This window comes from Equus caballus, chromosome 25 (genome assembly GCF_041296265.1).
Source record: "Equus caballus isolate H_3958 breed thoroughbred chromosome 25, TB-T2T, whole genome shotgun sequence".
In the NCBI taxonomy this organism is placed as follows: domain Eukaryota; kingdom Metazoa; phylum Chordata; class Mammalia; order Perissodactyla; family Equidae; genus Equus; species Equus caballus.
Genome location: NC_091708.1, coordinates 24,679,562 through 24,706,206, shown reverse-complemented (window position 1 = coordinate 24,706,206; position 26,645 = coordinate 24,679,562). Strand labels below are relative to the sequence as shown.

General features: G+C 41.6%; 1 protein-coding gene and 1 long non-coding RNA gene across 3 annotated transcripts; one reads left to right on the top strand and one right to left on the bottom strand.

Annotated features, from left to right (window-relative positions):
• Positions 1–19: 19 nt before the first annotated feature.
• On the top strand, positions 20–24,752 carry LOC106782557 (uncharacterized). 2 transcript variants are annotated; one of them, XR_001379785.3, is made up of 3 exons: positions 20–355; positions 6,944–7,070; positions 18,153–18,425. It is a non-coding gene; the product is annotated as an uncharacterized lncRNA (long non-coding RNA). The 2 variants fall into 2 exon arrangements; XR_002803831.2 differs by lacking the exon at positions 18,153–18,425 and adding an exon at positions 24,006–24,752 and having other exon boundaries at positions 46–355.
• Positions 7,890–26,378, bottom strand: DNAJC25 (DnaJ heat shock protein family (Hsp40) member C25). The gene is made up of 4 exons (XM_023628650.2): positions 25,913–26,378; positions 13,895–14,047; positions 11,622–12,092; positions 7,890–9,110 (listed from the first exon to the last, which is right to left on the bottom strand). The coding sequence occupies exons 1-4, from the start codon at positions 26,243–26,245 to the stop codon at positions 8,988–8,990; spliced, it is 1,080 nt and encodes a 359-aa protein (XP_023484418.2). The 5' UTR covers positions 26,246–26,378; the 3' UTR covers positions 7,890–8,987.
• Between the last annotated feature and the right edge of the window lie 267 nt (positions 26,379–26,645).

Below are 26,645 nucleotides of genomic sequence, written 5' to 3'. Positions count from 1 at the left end.
CTGCCTTCCGCGCCTAGATGATACCCGCGTCTACCCTGGCAACCCGAGCCGCGTCGGGGGCCCCGCACGAGCGCGCCTCTCCACGGGGAAGCTTCTGGGATGAGCGGAGTTGGTGTGGGGATGGAGACGGCAAAGACGCAGGCCTGGCCAATCAGAACCGTGATCCTTTGTGGCTGGAGCCAAAGTGGGAAAGGAGCTGGAGGCCTAAGGGGCCGGGGGTGACGGCTTCTCTGCCGTGAGGACCAATTATCCCGAGGGAGAGGAAGGACAAGTGGTGGGACTTCCGTGAGACAGGAGCAGGTCTATCAACCGGCCTGTCGCTGTGTCAGGGGATCCTGCCAGTTGATTTGGTGGGGTAAGTAAGGGAAGCGGGGTGAAATCCCAGACCCTGACATCTTTGCCGAACCTAGAGAAAAGAATTAAATGCAGCCCCGCACTCCCACCTCACCGTTGGACTATAACCATGGTTTCTACGTGCTGCATTTTCTTGTTTTTACTGTGTACATTCGTTTGTTTTACAAAACTGGCATCATTACTATATGTACTATATGTATATATAACGTGGATTTTTCCCCTTAAGGTATCATGAGTATTTCCTTGTTATTCTCGTACACCATTGATTTGTCAGAACCCACTTAATCTAGCTAATGCAAAAAGGTAATATATTGGCTTGTGTAACTGAAAAGCCCAGAGATTTTAAAGTAGTGGATTTAATTGCTCAAAGAATAGCTTCTGGGCTCCCCTTCTCCGTCTGTTGGCCCTGCTTTTTCCGAGTGTGGGCCTCTTTTTCTTCAGTGGTGAATAGACCCTGTGCAGGGCTATCAAGGAAGGTTCCGTGCTTTCACTGACCCAGCCTAGCGGACCCACGAGCAAGAGCGCCTCTTTCCTTTCTAATTGTTCCAGCAAAAATCCCCGTCATGGATCTCCCTGAGCGGCCTGAGTCATGGGCCCACCCCTGAAGCAGTCACTATTTGAAGGCAGGGGTTATGTGGAGTTGGAACGCTCAGATTGGCTGCACCTGGCCGAGAGTGGGATGGGGGTGGGGTCAGCCCCACCTCTAGCGGGTGCTGGGTGCAGCACCCAACTTCCCCATTTAGGACTGGGGCGCTCATTTCCCCGGCTGCTGGGAGTAGCAGCAGCTGATGGCTCTCAGCTAAGTTCCTCTCTGGGAACTACCGTTAGCCAGAGAGCCAGCCCTCCCAGGGTCAGCTCTCAACCGTTGACTGATGTGGGACATATAAGATCGGAACTCCAAGGCCCTTGTCTCAAGTTGGGACAACGTTAAGGGATGGTGCCAGCTCCAGAGCGCCTCCCTGGGGCCAACTGAGGCCCTTATGGCAACGGCCTTCACAGTTCAACTCCTCCCTCTGCCCAGGCCCCACTTCCTGGACACCCCCACATGTGTTGATTTTGACAATCCCCAATAAATTTTTTGCATAAAAATCACCATCTCAAAGTCCATTTCTCTGGGGAACCCAAACTAAGACACCCACCCAAACCACATAGATTTGGGGGACGGGGGAGTTGTTCCCCAAAGGAAAACCAGGATGCTGGAACCAGAAGAGGGCCAGGGGCAGTCAAAAAAATATGCCCTATTCTGTTATTTTTAATGACTGCATGGTATTCCATTGTACCACTGGATCATGAGTTATTTACTACGGCCCTATTATTTAACATTATGGTGGCCACGTTAACAGACAGCTTTGTGCATGTCTGTGTTGTTTCCTTAAGATGCCTAGAAGTGGAATTGATGGGTCAAGGAATACAAACAGTTTTTAAAACTTTCCCCTACTTTACCCTCCAGAAGGTGGTAGCATTTGTTATTCCCACCAGAAGGCTGCCTGTTTCTCTGCAGCCTCACAATTCCGTACTGTGATTATCTCTACTACCAGCCTAATAGATGATAGTGGTATCTCAAGTCTTTTAAATGTCTTAACTGTTGAGGCTGATTATTTCTTCTATTCATTTAGTGAGCAATAGGTTCAGTCTTTGGGGTGTTAAGAGTTTTTCTTGAGACAAGAGCACATTTGCGAATTTTAAAGCCCTCTCTAGTGGCAAGTTCCCTCACCACAAACAACATATATTCTAGTCAAAAGAGGAAAGTACACGTTGGAAACATCCCTAGATTGGTAAGACAGGATAGAATGGTTGCGTGTCAAACAGATGTGGCAGGGGCTGGCCCTGTGGCATAGTGGTTAAGTTTGTGCGCTCTGCTTTGGAGGTCCAGGGTTCACAGGTTCAGATCCCAAGTGCGGACCTATACACTGCTCATCAAGCTATGCTGTGGCAGCGTCCCACATACAAAAAGTAGAGGAGGATTGGCACAGATGTGAGCTCAGTGACAATCTTCCTCAAGCAATAAGAAGAAGATTGGCAACAGATGTTAGCTCGGGGCCAATCTTCCTCACCAAAAGAAAAAAGTGGTGGAGAACTCGGAGTAAAGATATAGACTGGAAGGATTAGGAAAATATCCTCATAGATGGTGAGACCTGGACCTTGAAAATATGTGTCCTGCAGATAGCAGAGAAGAAGGAGGAAAGCATTCCAACAAGGGGGAGACCAGGAGGCCATGTACACATGGGATAAATGAATTAATGAATAGAGAAGGCTCTAGTGAGTAATAGAAGATAAAGCAGTTAAGACTAGAAGTCACAGAAAACCTCAAGAGAAACAGAAAAGTTTGTGGCAAACACTGGGGTAGCCACATGGTAAAACATTGTAGGGTTATTAATCTGGGATGAGGATATAAAATGAACTAAAGTTGGGGAGACAAGATGACTTTCATTAATAGTTTTGTTTTGTCTTTTTGGTGGAGAGAGTGGCTGGAATGAGGCCCTAGAGAGAACTCTGAAGGTAGGATGGAGAAAGTTCAAAAGACTAACAATAGTGCTTCATGGTGGTTATGAAATGCAGGGGAAAGAGGGCAAAGGCTTCGGAGGCAGAGTGGGCTAGACCGATGGCCGTAGCAGACATCAGGAAACAGGATGAGGTGTGGAGGCAGGAATAACGAACAGGGATGAGTTTGGTTTAGGACTGACTGTTCAGTTGTACTGCTACGTGCCTCAAGGCTGTTGCAAATGTTTAGAGGCAAGATGTTGATGTGGGAGACATCAGCAGAGTGCAATGACAGCTGAAGAAATGAGATTCTCTCTAATTAGAAAAGTCGGCTTTAGGGTGGCCCACAGTGAGGGGACACATAAGGTAATACTTGTGTGTCAGCCATGTAGTAGCAGAAAAAGTCCAGGGGGGTGCCCACCTCCCTCCTTCATGCCCACCTCTGTATGATCGCTTGTGCTAGTCTTGGAGACAAGTGGGCTGGCTTTGAAAGAGACAGCCAGGGGCTGGCCCTGGGGCCGAGTGGTTAAGTTCTCGGGCTGGGCTGTGGTGGCCTAGGGTTTCGCTGGTTCGGATCCTGGGCGCGGACATGGCACCACTCGTCAGGCCACATTGAGGTGGCATCCCACATGCCATACTAGAAGGACCCACAACTAAGATATACAGCTAGGTACCAGGGGGATTTGGGGAGACAAAGCAGAAAAAAAAAAAAAGATTGGCAACAGTTGTTAGCTCAGGAGCCAATCTTAAAAAAAAAAAAAAAAGAAAAAGACAGAGACAGCCAGGTGTTAGCACAGAGCCTCCTGCAGCGACGCCTGGGTGAGCAGGCTGGGCCCACTTGTAGCTGAGGAGGGCCAACCATCTGTGTCTTGCTTTCTACTTTACCAGAATGTCTTCTCATCCTTTATCTTTACATCATGGAACTTCAGAGTGGAAATAACGTAGTCCCTTATCTGTAGAACTTCAGATAATGGAGTCCACTCCTAGCTTTACAGATGAGGAAACTAAGACCCACTAAGGAAAGTGACTTGCCTACTATCAGGCCCAGTGGGAAAAGAACTTTCATTTTAGCTTTCAAGAGCGCCTGCTCACCTGGAGGACGAGAGTCTCTTCCCACAGATGCAGTTATTTCTGGAGCTCGGAAAGGAGGGGAGGCATGGGGACAGTCTATCCTTTCCTCCCCACCCCAGCTCAAATCACACATCGCCGGTATATTATTTTAAAGAATTTGTTACACACTTTTCTCTTGGTTAAAATAAAAACTTGTAAATTTCCACTGTTTCTAAGAATCTCAGTAATTTTTCGAAATGTCAGTGTCCTTATGAAGACAAATGTTTCATTTGTTTCCCTGTTACGATCTATAATTCTTTACTCCTCTGACATGTATTTTGTCACCTTTTTACTAACCGTGGGTTATTTTTCCAGAAAAGGAGCTTAAATTACTCTTTTCCATAAAAATAATGATATAATGGGAAGGTGTTTCTTTCTGCCAATGTTATATCAAATGACAGTAATATATACCTTTGGTTTTCTAAAATGATTAAAAAGAAACAGGGAAACACATTAACAACTATATTTAATGTGACACAGTCTAATGCACCGGAACCAAATTACTCCACTTCCCTGTACCCATTGCATTATTTTTAGAATAGAGAATAAGGAATCGAGAGCTAAAGGTTCAGCAGGTTTGTAGCTTCAGCTTCTCTGGGGAGACTTTCCCAGGCACTTTTAGACTTTGGGAGCTAACGGTAATGCCCTCTTGAGCAGCCATTCCGAGATGCCTCTTCTACCTCATTCAAACTGTGGCTCAGGAGAAACACAGGCCTTAAACTAGCAAGTGGCTGATTGTTCTGTTGTCTCTGAAAGTTCGTTCTCTCCGCGCTTATCTCTGCTGCTTCAGCTTGTACCCCAAAGGCAACAAGGGGCAGGCAGCTGCTTTTAACACACAATTCCAAGCCTAAGGAGCATCACTGTTTTCACTCCAGCACAGAACTCTGCGCCAGGCAAGGAATTGAAGTACCCAGTGAAAGACTAAAGACTTTAAACAGTGGATTTGGAGTCATCACTAAACACTCTGATTACCGTGGATTTTAACGAATGAGAATGACTCTTTCATGTTCCCTCTGAAGGCAAGGAAACATTTACTGAGCTCTTAGTATATGCCAGCACTTACTCCCATCTTGTTGAATTCTCGTCATAATCCTGTGAAGGAGCTAGGATCCTACTTTTAGGATCTAGTATCTCATTTTACTATTAAAAATGAGAAGACATGGCTGAGAGGTTAATCTGCCCAAAGTCCAGACAGTTGCAGCGCCAGAACCCGAGCCTTGGTGTGCCAGGCTACAAAGCCAGAGCCGCCAGAGCCATTCCGCTGCATCTTACTCGCTCTTCTTGAGGTTCTAAAAGGAGAGGGTGCTGAATGGGAGGAAGTTTTTCCATCCCCTAATGAAACCGGGGAGGAGTCTGTAAGAAGCCCCACAGGGCACTGTCTTGAGACAATGTGATCCATTCCATGCACAGTTGTCAAGGACGCTCTGAATCCTCTAGGTACTAAGAAGCTGATTAAAGTTTACAAATAATTCTGTAGGCTTTTGTTGTTGTTGTTGGGGAAGATCGGCCCTGAGCCAACGTCTGTGCCCGGCTCCCTCTATTTTGTAAATGGGTCGCTGCCACAGCATGGCTGACAGACAGTGGTGGAGGTCCACACCTGGGATCCAAACCTGCGAACCCGGGTCGCTGAAGCACAGTGCCAAACCACCACAGGCCACGGGCCCACCCCCCCATGTAGGCTTTTAAATTAAATGCCCATAACATTTCTCAATAGCGGGCAATCTAATCTACTGCAGATCCTAAACCTATGTGTATTTGCAGGCCTACAGAATTTTAAATCCTAATTATCTACAAAGATCCCCTCATTTCATAGTTGAGGAAACCAGAAAGGTTAAATAATTTGTTTAGCAAATTTTATTTAGTTATTAGGTTCCAGGTTTAGCCTTAGCCTATATTTAAATGTGAAGAGTATCACATCTTGTAAATAAAATTAATTCTACTTCATCCATACGTGTAGTTTCATCAAGACCAACATTTATCTGCCTTAAATGCACAGTTATAACTCAACAGAGACCATGTCTGATTTAATGTTTTAAAATAGCTAGATATATTTATACTAATGTCTAATAAAAGACATTTCTTGGGGCTGGCCCCGTGGCCGAGTGGTTAAGTTTGCGCGCTCCGCTGCAGGCGGCCCAGTGTTTCGTTGGTTCGAATCCTGGGCGCGGACATGGCACTGCTCATCAGACCACGCTGAGGCAGCGTCCCACATGCCACAACCAGAAGAACCCACAACGAAGAATATACAACTATGTACTGGGGGGCTTTGGGGAGAAAAAGGAAAAAAATTAAATCTTTAAAAAAAAAAAAAAAGACACTTCTCTTTAATTTCCACAGACCTCTCCATTTGGGGCCAGCAGACTGGTTCATAATACTGGCTGAATGTTGGCTTAGCAATGGCTTCCACTCAAGGAAATATCTCCAAGTTTGGGTGATAAAAGTTTAGTACGCTTTCAGTCCGAAAAAAATCTCAAAAGAAATGAACTACTATGATTTTCTAGACATAAATTCAATAGTATGAAAATAATTGCTAATTCTCTAAACTGATTCTAGGCATGGTAACTACCTAACAGGTGGGTTATGAAACAGCAACCTATGATTGATAGAACTTGAAGAACTCATAAAGAAATAAGACCAGTGAGAAAAGGTTAGTACTGGAATCTGTTATGAAGATATTTGACAGGAATAGAACCCTAAGACTTAGCAATGTTAGCACAGACCTCAATTACATGAAGTGATAACACACAGCAATGAACAGCAATGCAGTATAAACCCGTGGATGTCAAGCAAAAGGGGGATGGCAACAGCCCTAAAGTGAAGCACAAGAAGAATTTCCTAACGAGTGGGGTTGTGAGGTCCTCTACCCAGGATCCTCCTCCAGATGGTCCTAACGCCGGAGAAGCTTTTGGTTTTTTGGTGGGGGATGGGTAGAGGATGGACAATACCCAGAGTACTTGAATGACACTTGTGACAACTAATGGCCCTTCCTTCACTCTAGGATTTTGCAGCAGTTATTCTGTCGAGGGAAGGGGAGAGAAGAATCATAGTGCTTCCGTTAAGGAGAATCCATTCATCTTGACCTATGCAATGACCATGATTCCAAAAAGAGACCACACTTTTACCAGGTGAGCAGGCTGCTGGGGACAATTCCTGAAATGAGATCTCTGGAAAGTCAGAAATACAGCAATCCAGCAGATATGCAAAATAATATCCAAAGATAGCTGGTTTTTATCAGCCAAGCTTTACGAATACTAACATATCCAGTCCTCTTATTTTTCCTTATCACTGGGGAAAAACTACTAGAATACCAGAAATTTCTTTGAAATTTTAACAGAGGGCCAAGTGCCTACATTTCTTCTTGGTCCTTATAACACATGGCACATACTTCTGTTCTTAGATGACAAATACCATTCTGTGTTAAATATATGATAATGAATTCTAAGGCGGGTTGCTGGCTCTAAGACCACAGCACCTTTGAAAGGCATTTGTCTCTGGTTAAGAGTTGGGCCCTGCAGGTTTGGAACATAGCTTCCCGGAGTTTGGCTCTGTAGTTTCTGCACCCGCCTAAAAAGAACGGAGGCATGTGACGCTTTCATTTTAAGTTTACAAAAATATAATCACGTCACTTCTAAATTTTAGAGCTGCAAAAGGGCCCTAGTGATAATCTGGTCAAACTCCTCCCCCCATTTTCTAACGAAGCAAATGAGGCCCTCACCCGACTGAGGGACTTGCCTCGGGTCTTTGTCCACATTAGCAAGGGCAGAATTCTTCCCTCCTGCCTCTTGGTCTATGTCACATATTTGGGCTGAGCTCCCGAAAGGACTAGTTTACTTTAGCTAGAAAGAGACTCAATATCTACTATTTACACTAATCTTTTAAAATTATGTAATACAAAAGCAATATGTTAATCTTTGACTTAAAATGTCATACCAACAGAACTGTGATATCTTGCAACCATTTTATTAATATGAAGCAATCGGATAAATCCTTTCACAGGAGTATTGATTCACTACCATGAATGTGTCTCGACACTCTGGTGCAGTATCACACTTGCTTCAGTCAAATTACGTGTGAATTACTTTCACTTCCACATGTATAAACATTTATATTTCATTGAAAGAACAGCACACAGCCATGCACCTCTTCTTTCTGGTTTAAATGCATGTAAATGCACCCATGTACAATGGATTTTTCACCACGCGAGGACTTCATAATACAGGTATATGAACAACTTTTCAGTACACTATTTCTGCTCCAGTATTTTTTTTACTTGAAGGGTGGGGGAGAAGCATTACTGTGGTACAAAAGACCTTCTTACAAGGTCTCTCTGGGAAACGCGTTTGAGAATACACTTATAGTCCTATAATGACTGTAATCAAGACCATCCCACAAGGACGTGAAGGTAGGCTCACTCTCCTGGAGAGTTTCTGCTCTGATAAGAACATTATGACGGGAGGAAACAGTATAAGGATATTCCAGCAGAAGACTCTCCTAGAGAGAGATTCTGAACATACTGCAATCCTAGAATGACTGTAATGAAGATGGCATGATAGCTGAAACCATTTTACTGAAGTCTGTGTCTAGAAAGACACTCACAATCATGTACTTAAATGCTGTTATAATTTTTTATGTTTGGTGAAAATATTAGAGGCCATGAAAGCAGAAAAATGCAGCACTATAACAAAGAGTAAGGAAACACTTTGGAAGAATAAACACGTAACACGTAAAAATTTTAAATGGTATCTAATAAATTTTCACGTCAAATCTTTTAACTAAACATATAAAATTCTTAAATGGCAACTAATAAATTTTCATGTCAAATCTTTTAACAAAATCCACAAATAGATTATAAAAATTGAACAATCATAAATGTCTTATGTATAAAGTTTTAAGGGAAAAGTTTAAATTTCTATATTATTGTTTAATCAAGTATTTGAGGAATTTTAGTTACTGCTGAGGAGCAGCTGATACATTTCTGAAATAATTCAGTTATGAAAATAATGTCACAATTAAGGTTTGGCATAATAGCATTCCGGCAATCTTCAGTCATCCACAAACGTTAACCGTCCCGGCCCTTCATTCTTCATCCACCTCCTGTATCTCTTCCATCTAGGATCGTTTGCCAATTTTTTCTTTAGTTCTTCTTCTTGTTCTTGTTTGTAAACCTATCAGTATAAATAACACTAATTGACTTTATGATCCAAAGGGAAACGCGTCATTAGCTTTATGGCATATTTACATTTTTCAAATATAACTTTAGGTAAAAGTTTCCCAATAAATGTATCGGTTTGTCTTCTGAAGAGCATGCATCTGAAAATACTAAGCAATTAAGCACCTTAACCTTCAGTGTTAAAAAAAAAAGAACACCTTGTACAAGAATACTAATTTTTTGTCACCGATTTCTGTAACCTGGGAATACATTCTTTTCCTCATTGAAATCATACACAAGCTGAGTTTAAAAGGATTACACAGCTCCTCTCTACAACTAATGTCCAATATTAAAGAATCACACTTTATTTTTTTAACACAGTACTCTGTAAATTTAACTGATGACTTTCAGTATTTGTTGATCCTACCAAGGTACAAAATGACCTGTGTAGACATGTGTCTCCAAACTGAACTTACGGCTATTTCTATTTTCAAAGATAATTACTAGTTTTTCAAAATAGTTTATTAAAGTTCCCAAAGAAGGTTAAGTACACCACACAGATTACGAACAAAGACCATCTGCATTTCTGTAACTTTTAGTGGATTTCAGTTAAAGCTAAACGGACAAGGCGTCAAATGCAGTTCTACAGCCACATCAGATTTCAGAAAGAAATGATCCTTTTCCAAATTTTAGGAAGTAATAACTAAGATAATCTCATATAACAACCTACGATAATTCAGCCCAGGATGGTACGCTATGAAAGACAGTTTTGTGGATTGGGCTGCTTAACCTACTAAAAAGAGAAAATCTTCCAAATAATTTAGGAGCAAAATTGTATGTTACCTTCCATTTTTATGTTATTTATAAGCAGGCTGAATATGTCTACTTGCCAAAACATTCTGGCAATTCATAGTAAGTTACTTATTTAATTCAGAATGAAACTGTCAGTAAAATCTAATATTTAGGGCACCACATATAAAAAGGAATGTGTATGAAACTAAAAAACCAAATATATCTCAGATTTCTTAAGGTTTCCCTGTGCTTTATTCTTATTTTAATACCTTAACCAATTAATTTTATTCAAAACCCAAAATATTATTAGGATGAGATTACTAGTTTCTTTAGGACTTCAGCTGAGCAGCTGATCACCTCAAAGCAATTGTTATAGCTGACGATTGTAGAATATAGTATTTATTAAAATGCCCAAAGTTTAGCGGCAATATAGTAAGTCAATTTAATTTAAAAGCAAAATTAAAAAGTTGTGAAATCCACGCAAACGTATACATCATCCCACTGCAGTTTAACACAACCAATTAGACCATTCTTAAAATTTTCAGCATCGGTCAATTCAAGTATTTGAAGTTCATCTTTTAAAAAGACAAGTTACTTTACAAAAAAATGGGGGACCGGCCCCATGGCTGAGTGGTTAAGTTCGCGCACTCTGCTTTGGCGGCCCAGGGTTTCCCCAGTTCAAATCCTGGGCGCCGACATAGCACCACTCATCAGGCCATGCCACGACTAGAAGCACCCACAACTAAAAATATACAACTATGGAAATGCAAATCAAAACTACACTAAGAGATCACCTTACACCCATTAGAATGACAAAAATCACCAAAACAAATGGTAACAAATGTTGGAGAGGTTGTGGAGAAAAAGGAACCCTCAAACACTGCTGGTGGGAATACAAACTGGTGCAGCCACTATGGAAAACAGTATGGAGATTTCTCAAAAATTAAAAATAGAACTACTATACGATCCAGCTATCCCACTACTGGGTATCTATCCAAAGAGCTTGAAGTCAGCAATTTCAAAAGTCCCATGCACCCCAATGTTCATTGCAGCATTATTCACAATAGCCAAGACATGGAAGCAACCTAAGTGCCCATCAACTGATGATTGGATAAAGAAGATGTGGTATATATACAATGGAATACTACTCAGCCATAAAAAAGAACAAAATCGTCCCATTTGCAACAACATGGATGGACCTTGAGGGAATTATGTTAAGTGAAATAAGCCAGACAGAGAAGGACAATCGCTGTATGACTCCACTCATATGAGGAATTTAAATATGTGGACAAAGAGAACAGATTAGTGGCTACCAGGGGAAAGGGGGGTTGCAGGGGTGGGCACAAAGAGTGAAGGGGTGCACCTACAACACGATTGACAAACAATAATGTACAACTGAAATTTCACAAGATTGTAAACTATCATTAACTCAATAAAAATTAACTCAAAAAGAAAAAGAGAAGAAAAAATCGGTGGTCTACATAGGGAAAAAACCCCACAACTATGTACTGGGGGGCTTTGGGGAGAAAAAGAAAAAATAAAATCTTAAAAAAAAAAGACAAATTACAGGTTAAAAACCCACTGTCCCACTACCAAATACGGTCCTACTTTCAGTGAAAGATCTTTGTTCATTACGTGACTCTGGGATTTGAGGAATGAGTGTGCTCCTGGGGCCCAGCCTCACTTTAGCGTGGCAGAGGAGCAACACTGAAATCACAGCAGAGGGATTACCCACCTCATAGTTCTCCTTGATCCAGAGCTCCCGTTTAAGAAAAGTTTCTTTCTGATGATCTTCCAGACTATCAAACTGAGACTTTGACATCTTCATAGATTTACGTATGATATACAGTCTTTCTTCTTCGCCATATTCTTTGCCCTTGATGTTAAAATTATAGATCCACCGGCAATACCACACTATATACGAACACAGGTGAAAAGGAGCTAAGAGAATTTGAAACAGGAGAAGATCACGTATCTGGGGTTTCTGATAGCCTCCCTTAATATCTATTTTACTTTTTATAATGTTCTTTATGATGTTCTCCTCCTCATCACGAATTTCCTCTTTGGACTTCTTGTTTCTGCCCTTCTCTTTGGCTTTTCTGAGCAAGCCCTGCTGCTTGGCAATCTCCATGGCCTGGATGCGGTACTTGGGCACTGTGGCTAGGTAGCTGATTGCCTTGTCGTAGCTATTCCACCAGCTGAAAAACTAGAACATTTAACAAAGAAAAATGGGTCATTTTTACTACCAAAATTCATCTTGGTGAACACCATCCCCTGAGAAACCCATTCTGAATAAAAATAGGGACCTCAATCATCTTAAGTCTGTAATTACAAGATACAACCGAATAATACCCATGTGTGCATGGGGTCTCAACACTGGGTAAGTCAGGCAAGCCCTGAGCTGAGCCAAAAAGCCATTAATTCAGACAAGGGATACCCAAGGTCAGAGGATAGACCGATGGAATCACACCACACCTGTGATTTCACATCTTTACCATTTGGCTCTTCCCTACGATCACTGTCAAGAAATCTCTGTGTTAAGACTGCAATCTACGTACTGGAGGAGGAGTTAAATGGCAAAACTAGCTGGTGAGGAACTGGTTTAAAAAAAATCACAGGATATAGACTCAGGCAACTATACTCATTCCTGCCTCTTTCCTAAACCATCTACCTATACTATAGTAATGCTAATCAGCTTCTGAACTGAAAGATTCAAATATGTTTGAACTCTTTCCTTACTTGGACAGGAAACAACTTATTTCATAAATATAAGCAACCACAATTGGTTTTATTAATTGTCAAAAAAAGTCCTACTTTTCAAACTTGACTTGCTCTTTTACTGAGTGAATATAGTGGTTACACCAATAATATCCTGAAATATTTTAGTAGCGATCTATTAGGAACAGCAAAAAAAAAAAAAAATATCACTAGGATATTACGTTATCTAAAACAGAAAAGTAAAATTATCCCTGCTTTCCCCTGTAGACAACACCTCTACAAAAGCGGATGCATTTAAAATATACAACCTTAGCTTAGGAATTCTTTTTATCACATAAATTTAATCTCATTTCTGGGAATTAAACTGGAGAAACAATTTTCAAACTAGCAAATTACTTCAGTCTAGTCACTTGACATGGTCTTTTCCTCTAAAGGAATTCATGATAGATGTGGTTAGTTTAAGAATAATAGTAGGGGGGCCGGCCCAGTGGCGCAGCGGTTAAGTGCACATGTTCTGCTTCGGTGGCCCGGGGCTCACCGGTTCGGATCCCAGGTACAGACATGGCACCGCTTAGCCAACGCCATGCTGTGGTAGGCATCCCACATATAAAGTAGAGGAAGATGGGCACGGATGTTAGCTCAGGGCCAGTCTTCCTCAGCAAAAAGAGGAGGATTGGCAGATGTTAGCTCAGGGCTAATCTTCCTCAGGAAAAAAAAAAAAGAATAATAGTAGGAAACACTCATTTCAGGCCAAAGTTAAATTTTTGTGATATTTTAAAACAACATAAAAAGTTACTGTAGCTCTTTTAATCTATTTTAGTAGTGTTCAACTCCAGCAAAAGCCACCCTTAGCAGGCACGTAGAAATGTGTGGGACATTTTCAGTTATTACAATGATGGCAAGCACTACTAGCATTTGGTGGATGGATAGGTGCCAAATATGAGGGGTCATATGTGAGGTCATATTAAGAAGTTCAGATTTTTCCCAAGTTTAATGGAAAATCACTGAAAAGTTCTACAAAAGTAAATGATATGATCAGGTTGACAATCACTCTGGCTGTTATGTGGAAAATACTCTAAAGGGGGCAATGAAAAAAAGATCTGCTGTTGGGTTTTTTTGTAGTCATATAATGACATTCATCCTCAATTTCTTGGACTTCCCACTGACAAAGATTCCAATATTATCAACTGGTTGAATAAATGAATATTTTTCTAATGTTAAAACAATCACAACTGGAAGTAAAATTTTACAAAAAGGAACACGTAGACACACCTTTCCATCAATACACACCTGAAACACTGAAATAGCACACACACTGACCAAGATCACAACCCTCACATCCACTTTAGGGGCTAAGCGCCTGCTGTAGTAGTGGTAATAATGGCTGTAGTACTCTTCCGGGTGATCCAGCATGTAGTCGTAGTCTTTGCGTGTTTCTTCATCCTGCAAAATAGCAAGATATCCAATTTCATAGGACATTTCATAAAATGGCCTTAGTTTATAATCTTGATAAGTCAAATCTAGAATTTTATCATTATGTAAGATCAATCTGCATAAAAGAACTGAAACTGTCAAAAATCAAAAAAATTTCCATCACTCTTCAAAGGTACATGTAAATTTGTTCCCAGAACTTTATTTCCCCAAATTCCTGAGTCTTCCTGGAAAAATAAGAACACTTTCATAACAATTAACCATGCCTTTACAGCCGGTGTTGTGGTGCTAATAAGGACGTCATCATGTTCTTAAAACCTAAGAGCATGTTGACACCTATTCTCTGTAACTGTTGATAGAAAAAAATGTTTATCTCCGTTGTATATGTTCACAATCATTTTCCAGCCTTGTGTAGAAAGTTTCCCATTGAAAGCAACGATTAAGACAACAAAAAGCAGACGAAGCCAGTCTGTGCCTACAAAACTGAGTTGCGCTCATCTGAAGAAACAATGATGCAGGAAATGGTCCAAGTCTAGCTTTGTGACTTGGGGTGAAATTTTCAGCCTCTCTGACACTCACTCTTCTTCATTTGTAAAATGGAGATAATAATACCTACCCTACTAATTTTGCAGGGTTGTTTTGAATATCAAATGACATATATTATATAAAAACATGTTACAAATAAATAGTACCTTACTACTATAACATTGTCACAGCCCAGTTCATAAATAAGGTAACATATAGATCTTTCTTAATCACACAAACATGTTGAAAAAATCAGAGCACTTTGAAATGCTGCTCTGAAAGTTCACAAATAAAACATTTCTTAAAACCTTCTCTAATTGTAACCAATCTCTAACAGGGGTAAATGCCAATCTTGTACTGAGCTACAAAGATTGAAGAGCTGCTTAACTAGGTTATGATTTGCTTTTTATTGCACAGGAAACTTATTTTGTCCTGTCCAAGAATGTCAAAGACTAAAACCACAACAAATTCTTTACTCTCTGTAAGTACAACAGAAACCATTAGGAAAACAAAAATATTTTTTAACCTAGAGAATTTCTTTCTAGGATGAATTATTCAACATTCTTACCTGAAGGCATTTCAAAATCTGCACCCAGGGCTTTGCTACCACAGACAGAGGCCCTGGGTCTGTTCAGAGCCCCTCCTGAGTCCTCCAATGTGCAGTTTCTTAGATTTAAACAAGAAGTTTGCTAATGACAAAAACTTCCCTGTACCCATTCAAATCATTATATATTTTCTATTAAGAATTCCGAATTTGCGTGAGCGTATTCTCAGTGACAATTTTCTTAAATTCATTATATTCAAAATATTTTTACCTTTGATTAGAATTTGAAACTAGATAAACTAGTATCTAGTATAACTAGATATAAACATATGTAAAGCCTATTCCATGGCACTATATAGAGGGCCAGTGGGAGAATTGTCTGTTACATAAGGAGAACTGAGCTCTGGCTGATGTTATTTTCAGATTCGATCCTTGTATATTCGTTTCCATAGAAGAAAGATTTTCTGGTGGCAATGGCCACACTTTCAACTGTCAATCCATTATTCCTTCTACAAGTCATCATCATATTTCAGAGCTTCTAACAGAAAGAGGGTAAAACTTTATAGGTCATAAAAATAGCTCTGAAGACTAAAGCCCAGGTCTCTTGATGTATCTCATTTTGAGTACTTCAAGATATCCTTTGAGAATTTTCCCATTCTCCCTCCATTTTTTGCTTTTTGGGCTTATTTCATAGAAATGCTCCACTTTTGGCCTGACATCCTTGACTTTTAGCCTCCCAATCTTGGTAGATGCCTTTTGAAACGTTATGTCTTCAAACATGATTCTTCTCCTTGCTCCTCCTAGATTACATGTAGTTTTGAAACTGTACAGATCAGCTTCCTGTAGTCCTCCAGCATCACAATCTACGCAGAGCCCTTTCCCCAGTCTGTCTGTACTGCTCCTGGGGAAAGACACAGCAAGAGCTTTGAGCCTCACTGAAATCTGCTTTGTGAATGTCCCGCTCCAGTGGCTATCTTCTCTTCTTTGTTCTCTTATCTTAGTAAAGGTCATAATCCATATAATGTAGATATCCCTCTTCAAGCATTTCACCCAAACCTTCCCCCAGGGTCACCATCTTCTCATTAGTCCCTAGAGTTGAGACATCATCAAGTTCTGAGCACATCTAACAGGTCGGTCAACTGATGCTCCAGCAACCAACGACTCTAAAATCTCTACCTTGTGTCAGGCCCCTCTACTGTAACCAGAGCCTGTGGGGTCGATTCTGGGCCCTCAAATGAGTCCTCAAACTACTTAATTCTTGCAAAACGTTTCAGGGTCAAGTCTGACTTCTCTTAGGATGGTTTTCTTTCCTTGAGGTCACCACAAATTTATAACCTTATTTTGGTCATGATTAGAGACAAGAAGTTTGGCCAGTTACTTGTAGCATTTAAGCAGCTAGAAACTTTACTCTTTGGTGTATGGCTTTCTCTTCAGAATGAAGAAAATGATTTTAGGCTGAGGCACGCACAATACACACTTTAGAAGGTTTTCAAGGTGGGCACAAATTGGAGAGAGAGTTCTCAACACTCTAAGACAAAATCCTACTCTTTAGTAACCCACAAAGTTTAGAATCAATCTAGTAAGAACATAAGGATACCAGGAATATTAGCAAAAAAGAAAAGAGAGAGACTGGGACCCAATTAGAGAGCTACAGGTACATTCTTATTTTAACACCATATATTTATTTTTTCTCCTACCCATCTTGCAACTCAAGTAGTCCCGCAATTTTTTGTTTTTTATCTCTGATGCTTCCCCGTGGCTAATAAGGTAAATTAAAATTTCCTTGGCATGCAACAAAGCCTCCATAACTGGCCCAATCTTACCTAGAAACATCTCATCACTCTCCCCTCTTTTGCCCATAGCAAACATTCAGATAGTAATTTCTGGAATTTGGTGTGTTCCTCCAGTACAGGATGCTCTTTCATACCTATGTCTTTAAACACATAATTCTAACTCAAATGCCCAGCCCTTTCTTGCAGCCTCATGAGCTCCTACTAATCCTGTAGGACACAAACGTCACTGCCTCAGACAGAGTTGGACCACTCTCATTGCACATATTTCCTATTTATTATAGCACTTATCACATTGTAATCATTGTTTTTTTCTTTTCCTTGAACGAGAACTTCTAGATAGGTAGGGTGACTCATTAATCTCTGTATATCCAAGGCCTAGCACAGTGCCTGGCATTCAGTAAATGTCGTTTTAAAATGAGTGGAATTTTGGGAAGGCTCTCCCTCACTATAAACATATCTCCCGCCACCGAGGTTTCCACCTCAGCAGGAAGGCTGGATGGGTGATTATGTCACAAAAACTTAGGCTTTGCAGAAATGATTGCTTGATTTCATAGCTTATGAAAATACACTACTTTGGCTAAAATAGCTTAAACCTTAAAACAGTTTAATAGCTTACCTTTCCATAAGGTAGTACTTTTTCTTTCAGCAATTTTGTGGATCTTAAGGTCCCAGGGTCAGGAGATTCCAACTTCTTTCCAAAACCAAAACCTTTATACTTGTTTCTTCCTCCTCTCTGTCCTGAGCCTTGACAAGCAGGGCAATAAGCTCCTTGTTTCTAATCTCTACAGGCAAAAATGGTGCTTCTGCTGGTGTCCACTCCACTCCCAATCCTCTTGGTTATATGCAGGAGGACTGGAACAGAACCACCAATATCTAGATCAAAAGTGAACAAGAGGAAACCCACAAGCAAAGAAAGCACTGAGTCCTTCCTTCTCTTATGAAAGTATTTATTCCCCCCTCCCCAGAGGCAAAAATATATTATGTTCTTGCCCTTGACAGAAACAATGAATTGTTTCATCTCAATAAACATAAATTGCAATAATGTGATATTGCAGCCAGTTTTACATTAAAATTTTTCTAGTACACAGATAGTAGAAACCATTTTAGGATAGTAAAGGCCAGGAATCAATAATATATGAAAATTCCTATTTTGTTCATTCTTAAAAATATATATTAATCCTATTTTTAAAAGCAATACACACACACAAATGATTCTTTAAAAAAAACAGCATCTGTTCCCCTCAATTTTTTCCAGGCCGTTACATCCTACTGAAGAGGAAGGAAATGAACTGCTATCAGTGTCATTTTTTTCTTGTTCCCCGCCCCCCAGCCACTAGTGCAACTATCTTCTCATATGGCTCCTCTTCTCAGACTACATGGGATCTCAACAACTGACGTGACGTGCAGTATCACCTACACACTACGGACACTCAGGTCTGCTTTTCCTGCATCCTCCTATTTTCAAATAGTGTACCTCCTGAACACTTCTGAAATGTAATAAAATATCTCAAATTCAACATGCTCAAAACCCAAATCTGTTCCTCTGTGTTTCAGCTAATAGTACAGTATTACTATCTACTTGGTTATAGGAGCTTTTAGAAACTTTAGTTATTTTTGATTCAGCAAATAATTATGCAGGGCATTAAGCCTTGTGTTGTACTCAAAGAAGGATAAAAAGACAAGATAAGGTCCTGCCCTCAAGAACTCTCCGATCTAGGAGAACCTAGCTGGCAAGAAAAGCACAATTTGACGTGCTAAGGACTAGAGGACTAACTAACTGCCTGAGACCACCGTAATGGGATTCACAGAAGAGACGAAGTGAGTGCTGGATTTTGAAAAGCAAGAAAGATGTGGGAAAACGTCTTCCAGGCAAAGGGAAGAGCAGAAGTCAAAGTACAGAAGCATCAGTGAATATAAAGGATTCAGCGAGGCTTGAGCACTGGGAAATTGAGGAAGAAAGGAGCAGTAAATGTGGCCAGGAAGAAAGGTTTGGATAAGAACTGCAGAGGATCTTATATGCCAAGCCGAAGTGTCAGGGTGTTATTGTCTGTGCTATTCAAAAATGAAACGTTTTAAAGTATGAGAACAACAGCATTGAGTAGAAATACGTATTTTTGAAAAATAACTGATAGTATCGTAGAGAATGGAATGAGGGACAAAGAAATTTTAGAGACCAACAAGCAGAATCAATAAAACTTAGTGTTGACAGGAGTCTAAGAATCGACCACGTCAAGCATGATTAGTGACGTTTCTAACTATAGTTACTGTGGGGACATGTTACTCTAAGATAACGAACAGAGGGAGAGGACAGCAAGTTTGGAGAAGATGCAGGGGGAAACTGCGGAAGATTTTGAAATGGGGAGAAAAAAAATTACTGGGTATCTTTTCACTCCCTGGATTCTCTCTACCTGTATGAGGAGCGCACCTTTGCTTATCTTTGGAAAGTCTATTTTCACTTCGTAGAGACAGAAGTAACTTGCAGAAAACTGGAAGTAATGCAAATAATGCTTTTTCACAGAAAGACAAAGTGTGTCCAGTGAAATGCAACTGATTACCGCCTTGTCACATTGGCCAGTTTCACAGGCATTTCAGCATTCCTTGTCTGACTATAAACCTGTGGTATTTTTTTCTCTTTTGAACAAGTCTTAATATCTTATTGGTTCCCTCATGAATTAATGAGCCAAATAAAGACCTCTGACACATTTTGTAAGGTATGTAAGGTATGAGAGTCATGATTATATCCTCTTTTAAAATTTATGCTTTAACAAAGATTGATTTCAGACATGTTTAATTTTGGGTACCTGTGCCTCAGATGAGAGACAATTGAAAATATGAACCTAGAGACCACACACATTTTAAAGTTGTCAAAGATGTAGCTGAGTTTCATCAGGAAGAGCTTCGAAAATAAAAAGAAAAGAGTACCCAAAGGACAGAACGCTAAGGAAAAGCAATGTTTAAGGTGAAAGCAGAGGAAAAGAAGACTGAAAAGAAACGGCTAGAAAGATAGCAGAAACGGGAGAGAATTACATCAAGGGAGAACAGGTCAAAGAACCACATGGTCAACACCATCGAATGCCACAAAGACTTCCAGGAGGAAGAAATACAGAGCAGCCCCCAGATCTGACGCTTAGAGCGTCATTGTTCACCTCAATAAGAACAGTTCCAGTGCGTGTGCTGAAGCCCATGTTAGTCTACGACAGCTTGGATGGAAGGGAGATGCAGAAATAAAGAGAGCCAACACCGAAGAGAGAAGAAAAATGTGACTGTAGCTTTAAAAGAAGCAAACCTCAGTGAAAGGAATGAGAAATGAACCAACTGAGAGATTCTCCAGTTACCAAAAAGGAATGATGAGATTCCAGAAGATGACAGTGGAAATAAAATGAATTCAGTCAAGAATACCTTCGTGCCTTCCCCAACCCATCCTCAATATTGTCCCCAGAATTTTCTTTCTGAAACAAACATCACACTGCGTTCCTTCTCCACTTTAAAACCTCTAAAGGGTTGTTCATCATCTGATCCCAAACTATGTTCCAGTCTCCTGAAACATTCTCCCTACCATGCACCTGACAGGCTTCTAACCAAGAAGCAGTAGACCCCCTAAAGTCTACGAAAAATGTACTATGGGTCTTGGTGATGTGAGTATCTCAAATGTTCCACTGACCCATGACAAATCTGCACCAGCTAAACGAACACGTCAAGTGTACGGTTTCTGGCTAGAATTATATCAACTCGGTAGTTTTTGTGTTAATCAAAAGCTCTGATTGGTTGTTGATAACATCAAGTGTCACGCAGTCACAGCACTAGAATTAAACACATCTGGTGGATCATCAACTTTGGTCATAAGTAGGGAATAACAACTGGAATTAAGGGCTCAGTAAAAAATAAACACCACTTATGGGTTTATAGCAGAAATAGCAAAGGCAGCACATAAGGCACCACACCCTTCTTCTGGGCCCATAGGAGAAATCACTCTCAAACATGCCATCTTTCCCACAAAACCCAGACAAGGCCTGAAAACCCAGAACAGGCCTCAAAACCTTGACAAATGTTGCAGGGAGTCATGAGCAGAGTTGGCATGTGAAATGAAAACGATCTGCCACCAAGCTTACTTAATTTGGCTGTCTATCAGCATCACAACAATAATAGAAATTTACATCATTTCTACTATTTTTATGGATACCAAATTATTATGAACTGATTAAAATATGGATCAATGCTGCAAAAGAAAAATAGTAATACTAACAAGTGCAGTTAATTTTTTCCCCCAAAACAAAGAGTCCCTGGGAGAAATACAATAAAAGTGATCCTTGGTGGAGAGAATACTCACTACTACAATACCTCACCAAACTACATCTCATTCCTGGACAAGCCTTGCACACTCACGACTCCATGGTTTTGTTAATCAGCTTTTCCCTCTACCAGAAACGTCCCTTCACCGTCAACCCTGGTGACTTCTAGATCCAGATCAAAGAGTACATTCTTCTCAAATCCCCCAGGAAAAAATAATTGTTCCTCTCAGTGCTGCGATAGAATCTACACGTGTTTTTATTATATAACTTAAACAAATAATAACCAAACAATAAGTATCTGTCTCCTTGTTATATTAAAAGCTTAAAGGCAGGAACTGTGCCTTTTTCACTGTTATGGTCTCCTCCCACAGCACCTACGTCAGTACTGGTCAGAGAAAGGGCTCAGTAAGAGAAAATACGAAGGGAGAACAACCAACAGTAATATAACAAGGCAGGGAGTCCAGAATCCCCCTTTTTGCCAAATTCCTCCTAAGTGCTTAAAGCCCTGCGCCATCAATAAGACTGACACAAAGACACTAAAGTGTTCTTGCGACTGCCCTGCCAAGACAGGGCTGGAGCAGTGGATGGTTCTCTGGACACATCCCTTAGCAGATAACCTCCATGCCGGTAATACTTCCAAGACCTTTGCTGTGTTCTTCTCTTGTGATCTCGCAAATGCTGTCAAATTCTATTTTCCCATTTTCTACCAATCATAGTTTTTCTAAGTGCATCCTTTCCACCTGTGCCTTCATCTGCTTATTTCTCTGCCATGCTTATTTCAACTATTTCATCCAATTCTATTCTGTATTCAAAAATGATTAATGTTCTTGCTTAAAAACCCTCAGAACATAATTTCTCCTTAAAAATAGAAGTGCAATTTTTCTCTCATGTAGGAATTTTTCCTTCATACCCATCCAATCTACTTTATCTGTACCACTCCTTAAAATTACAATTAATTTGGGGTAAAATGCCAAAGTAGGCTTCATATAACAATGTCAAAATGCCAGAAATCCACTTTCGACTTTCATTCTATCTGAATCTATCTCCAGATATGAGTTTTTATTTAACAAACATTCATTATCTGATGTGCCAGACATTGTGCTAGGTGCCACGGACATATATACAAAAACTGAGGGGCATGGTTTAAGGCAGAGGGGAGAAGGACCACTCAATATTGACAGTGCAGTGTGATAAGTGCTATATCCACATAAAAAGACCCAGTGTTGACACAGCCAGTGACAGTCTGTTTACTTAACTTCCAAAGTCCACGAATCCCCTGAACCCCCTTTAGTCACATACGCCAAATACGATTCACTGTCTTAACTTACACTATGAAGCAAATATAAGGCAGTGTGTGAAATCAAAATGGTTCCAAGTCCTGCTGAGATCTGGAATTTTAAGTTATTTGAGAATATGAACTAAGCATGATGTGGTGAAAGCATCTGACCGCTGAGTGCCTCTCCTTCCATTATAATCCATCCTTCTTTTTCTGATTTTCCTCAATCTCTCTATGCACAGGTAGAATTTCTGTTGCTAAAATGACAATGACCAAGTGTGATAATATCTCCTTGCCTTACCAACTATATTTAAATCACATTAGTGTACGTATATTTTAACAACCTCCATCTAAAAAATCTGTCTCTCTCAAAGAGGCACTGACCAAGACAACCTCAGAGTCATAAATCCACTGTATCTTACACGAATATACTTCCCATTTTGGTAACGTATTTATCAATATTCAGAGATCCTTGGTTATTAGAAGTTTTGGTGGAACACCACTATAAGGACAAAATACAGCTACTTATATCATACATTAAAAATATTAAGAGACTTGAACAGACCAACAATAAGAGAAATTAAGAAGGTTATCAAAAAATTATGGGGGAAGAAAAAAGGCTCCTGGCTCCAATGAATTTACAACTACATTATTTCAGATTTCAAGAAAGAATCAACTTCTGTTAGATATACTGTTCCAGTGATGGAATCTACCTGTGCATTCTACAAAGCAAATATAAAGTCAACTTTTCCTTCCATACGGCAGGAATAACTGAACATGGCTGTCAAGGAGGACATAGTCTTCCCAACTCCCTCCCTCCTTTCTGGCTGGCTCCACAAATAAGTATTCCTCCTACAGGGTTTACCAATATTCTTTCTGGAGAAAGATACAGCATATAACAAAAACAGCAAATAGAAATGAAACGTGGTCCCAGGTCTACAGTTGCTGCCTCCACCAGATGGTATGTGGAATTCTAGATAGGCTTCTGCCTCTCGTCTTTACTCCGGAGTCACCAGAACTCATCAACTTCTCCCACTGTTCTATCTGACCTGCTCTTAGCAAAAGCCACATGGACCTCTTATGCCTCACACACCCTCTTTCCAACCTGTGGTTGTAATCCAACCAAAACAGTGGTTATATCCCCACTGCCTCAAAGCGATAATTTGGAAGGCCGAGGCTGTCTAAATTGGATGACCCCAGTTCATGAGATCTTTGCATTACCCAGAGATGATATTCTCTGGCAACTTTCTCACAATTTTCCATTATGACAGAAACAAAATCAGACCACCCTGTTTATTTTTAGTAACTTTTTCCACACACAGCAAGTCAAAGTCTGTTTCCTTACTCCAGGAGAGGGCATCTGCAATGCAGTTTTAAAAAAAAAAATTTCTGTAGTATTTCCACTTGGAAGTGGAATCCCTGTCCATTTCTATAAATTTAAAATAGGAGTTTTCATAATGCTCAGCTAGGTCCTGATTTTCCTAGGTCCAAAGCATCCCCAGCCTTCCCTCTTCTCTCACAGATAATTTCCATTCTCTTGCAGTAACACTGAGTGCGGCTGGGCAACTACAGAACGCTCCCTCACTCCCTCCTCATCAGTGCGACTCCAATTCTCGTTTCCTGTTTGGAGGCATCTCCAGGCTACCACACACCTCCTGTTGGAATCAAGAGTAAAGGCGTTACTTTCTCCAGACATACTCGTTTTTAACTGCCCAAAAGTTCCTCGTTCTTGAGTGGACGAATTATTTTATTGAGCTTTTTATTGGCTGACAAATCAGTGCTAAACTTCAGGGGTAGAAACCTTTAGATGCAACCCTTACAGATCCACCAGATCAGCCTCCGAATTTGTCTCTTTAAGAAGAGGCAAGACTATTTTGTCCTGGGGGCCCACCAGCAAGAATTTCTCTACTGTCTCTATTTCTTGGCACCTGTTTTACTAACATGCTCACCATTCTTATGCCAAACCTACCCATCTCCAAACCCAGCAGAAGGCAACCTTTGCCAGTGTTATTGCTGCCCTCTCTTCTGGAATCCTCCCTCTGCCCAGCGCTTCCTTATGTGCCAGGCTTTCTGGCTGTTTGTCTGGACCACTTTCTTTGCTCACTGCAGAAAAACACAGATTGAGGCTGCAGATGCTGGGCTGCCCTGGAAGGAGAATTCTTTCCCATTTTTCCGAAGTCCTTCCTCAATCACTCTGCATCCTAAATAGGTAACCAAAGCCTCTGGCCTCAGCACCTTCCCAGCCTCCCACCCATTCCTCAGCTAACTGCCAATAAAAATTACAATCTCACCAACGCTAGTGAGAATTTAGTGAACTAGGCATGCTCATTTTATGTTTCCATATTATCCAAGCTGCTCTGGAAAGCATGAACGAAAAGCCGTTAACTCCTTGACTCTGTATTTTCAGCTCTGAAAAAATAATCCATGGTTAAATTATAGCATACTCACTCAAAGTAGTTATTAAAAGCAGACTATATAGCAACATGGGAAACTCTGCCTCCAAAAAAAAAAAAGCTAGAAAGAAAAATCTTCAAACTACAATTGCTGTTACATTAGCATGATGGGGGCCTTGAAGCAGTGACACTTCCATCAAAGATGATTTACACTTTGTGATTACTTATATGTTTTGATTTTTGAATAGGAGAAGAAAACAGATCATGCTAGACCTCCCCACAGGACTCAATAAAACTTTTGTCAAACGACTACACACATAGTCACAAAATATTGCCTATTACAAATTCTCAGAGTCTTGAACCCAAGTCATTGAGCACCTATTTTCAGGTCCTACATAGGGATTTCTCTCCCTTATCATTCAATCCTCATAATAACCCTGTGAGGCTGGCCTCAATTTTGCATATGAAGAAACAGCTATTTCAACATATGAAGTCACTATCCAAGGTCATACCGGGGTGTCAGAGCCAAAAGTCAAACATCCAGTATTCTGACTGGTTGTTCATTGTTCTTTTCAGTATTTTTCTAGATCCTTAAACCCGAGCTAAATGTCACAATTAATACTATCCCCAGAAACCAAGTTTCTGTCATCTCAAATTGGCAGGAGCACAGTCACTCAATATTAGAGACCTTTCCTGGGTTCCATCACCGATCTTGGCAATAACAATCACCCTGCTTTCCGAGTGTGAGTTGCCCGTTATTAAAATGCCTTTCACTAAATCCTAAGATGCCCACGGCTTTGCGTAAAAAAGACTGTCACAAAAACGAGGGGGCTGGTTGTCCCCCCACGGCCCGAGGGGGTTTCCCATGGTTGTCAATGGGCCGTGTGGGCTCTTTCCCGGGGCCACGTGGGAAGGTGTGAGCTTCTTCAGGGTCGTGCCGGTGGCCGCGCGGACGCCAGGCTCGCAGAGAACCTCGCTCCCCCGGCGGGGAACCGACGCTGCCGCGCCGCGTGCCTCCCCACGGGGCCCTCGGCCCAGCCGCCCCCCCAGGCCTCACCTTGAGAGTCTCGTAGGCGGTCGCCACCAGCAGGAAGGCCTCCTCGGCGCTCTGCGGCGTCCGTCCGGGGCCCTCGTCGCCAGGCTCGGGCCGGTAGCGGTCGGGGTGGTAGCGCCGGGCCAGCTGGCGGTAGGCCCGCGCGATCTCCGCCTTGCCCGCCGCGCGGCTCACGCCCAGCACCTCGTAGCAGTCCCGCGCGCCGCAGTAGAGCCCCTCCACCAGAGCGCCCGCCGGCCGCGCCAGCAGCAGCGCCAGCAGCACGGGCGGCAGCAGCCCCACCCAGCGCCGGCCCGCAGCCCCGGCTCCCCGGCGCGAAGCTAGCGGCACCGCCATCCCGGCCTCGGCCGCCGCTCCGCTAGCCCAGCCGCTCTCCCGCACTCGGCGGCGCGCCGGATCGGCCGCCGGAGCCCAGCTCCACGTCAGCAGGCGGCGCCGGCGCGCATGCGCACAGGGAGCGGCTGCGACAGCCACTTCCTTCACGACTGTTGCTAGGGCGGAAGGACGCCTCAGCCACGCGGCCGCTTCCGGTTTGTCGCTGAACGGCTTCCTAGTCCCTGCGGCGGGAGGATCTGTGCTTAGTCGGGCTTAAAAGATGTCTCTATGTCAGAGGCGCACTGAACCAGTGTGTGCAGAGCGCGTTACCGTCTACAGTGCGCTTTACACACGAGCTTTTTGACATCATGACTTCACCTACTGCAGTTGGTAGTCTGGCTTTCTTGCCGTTTGGCTACCA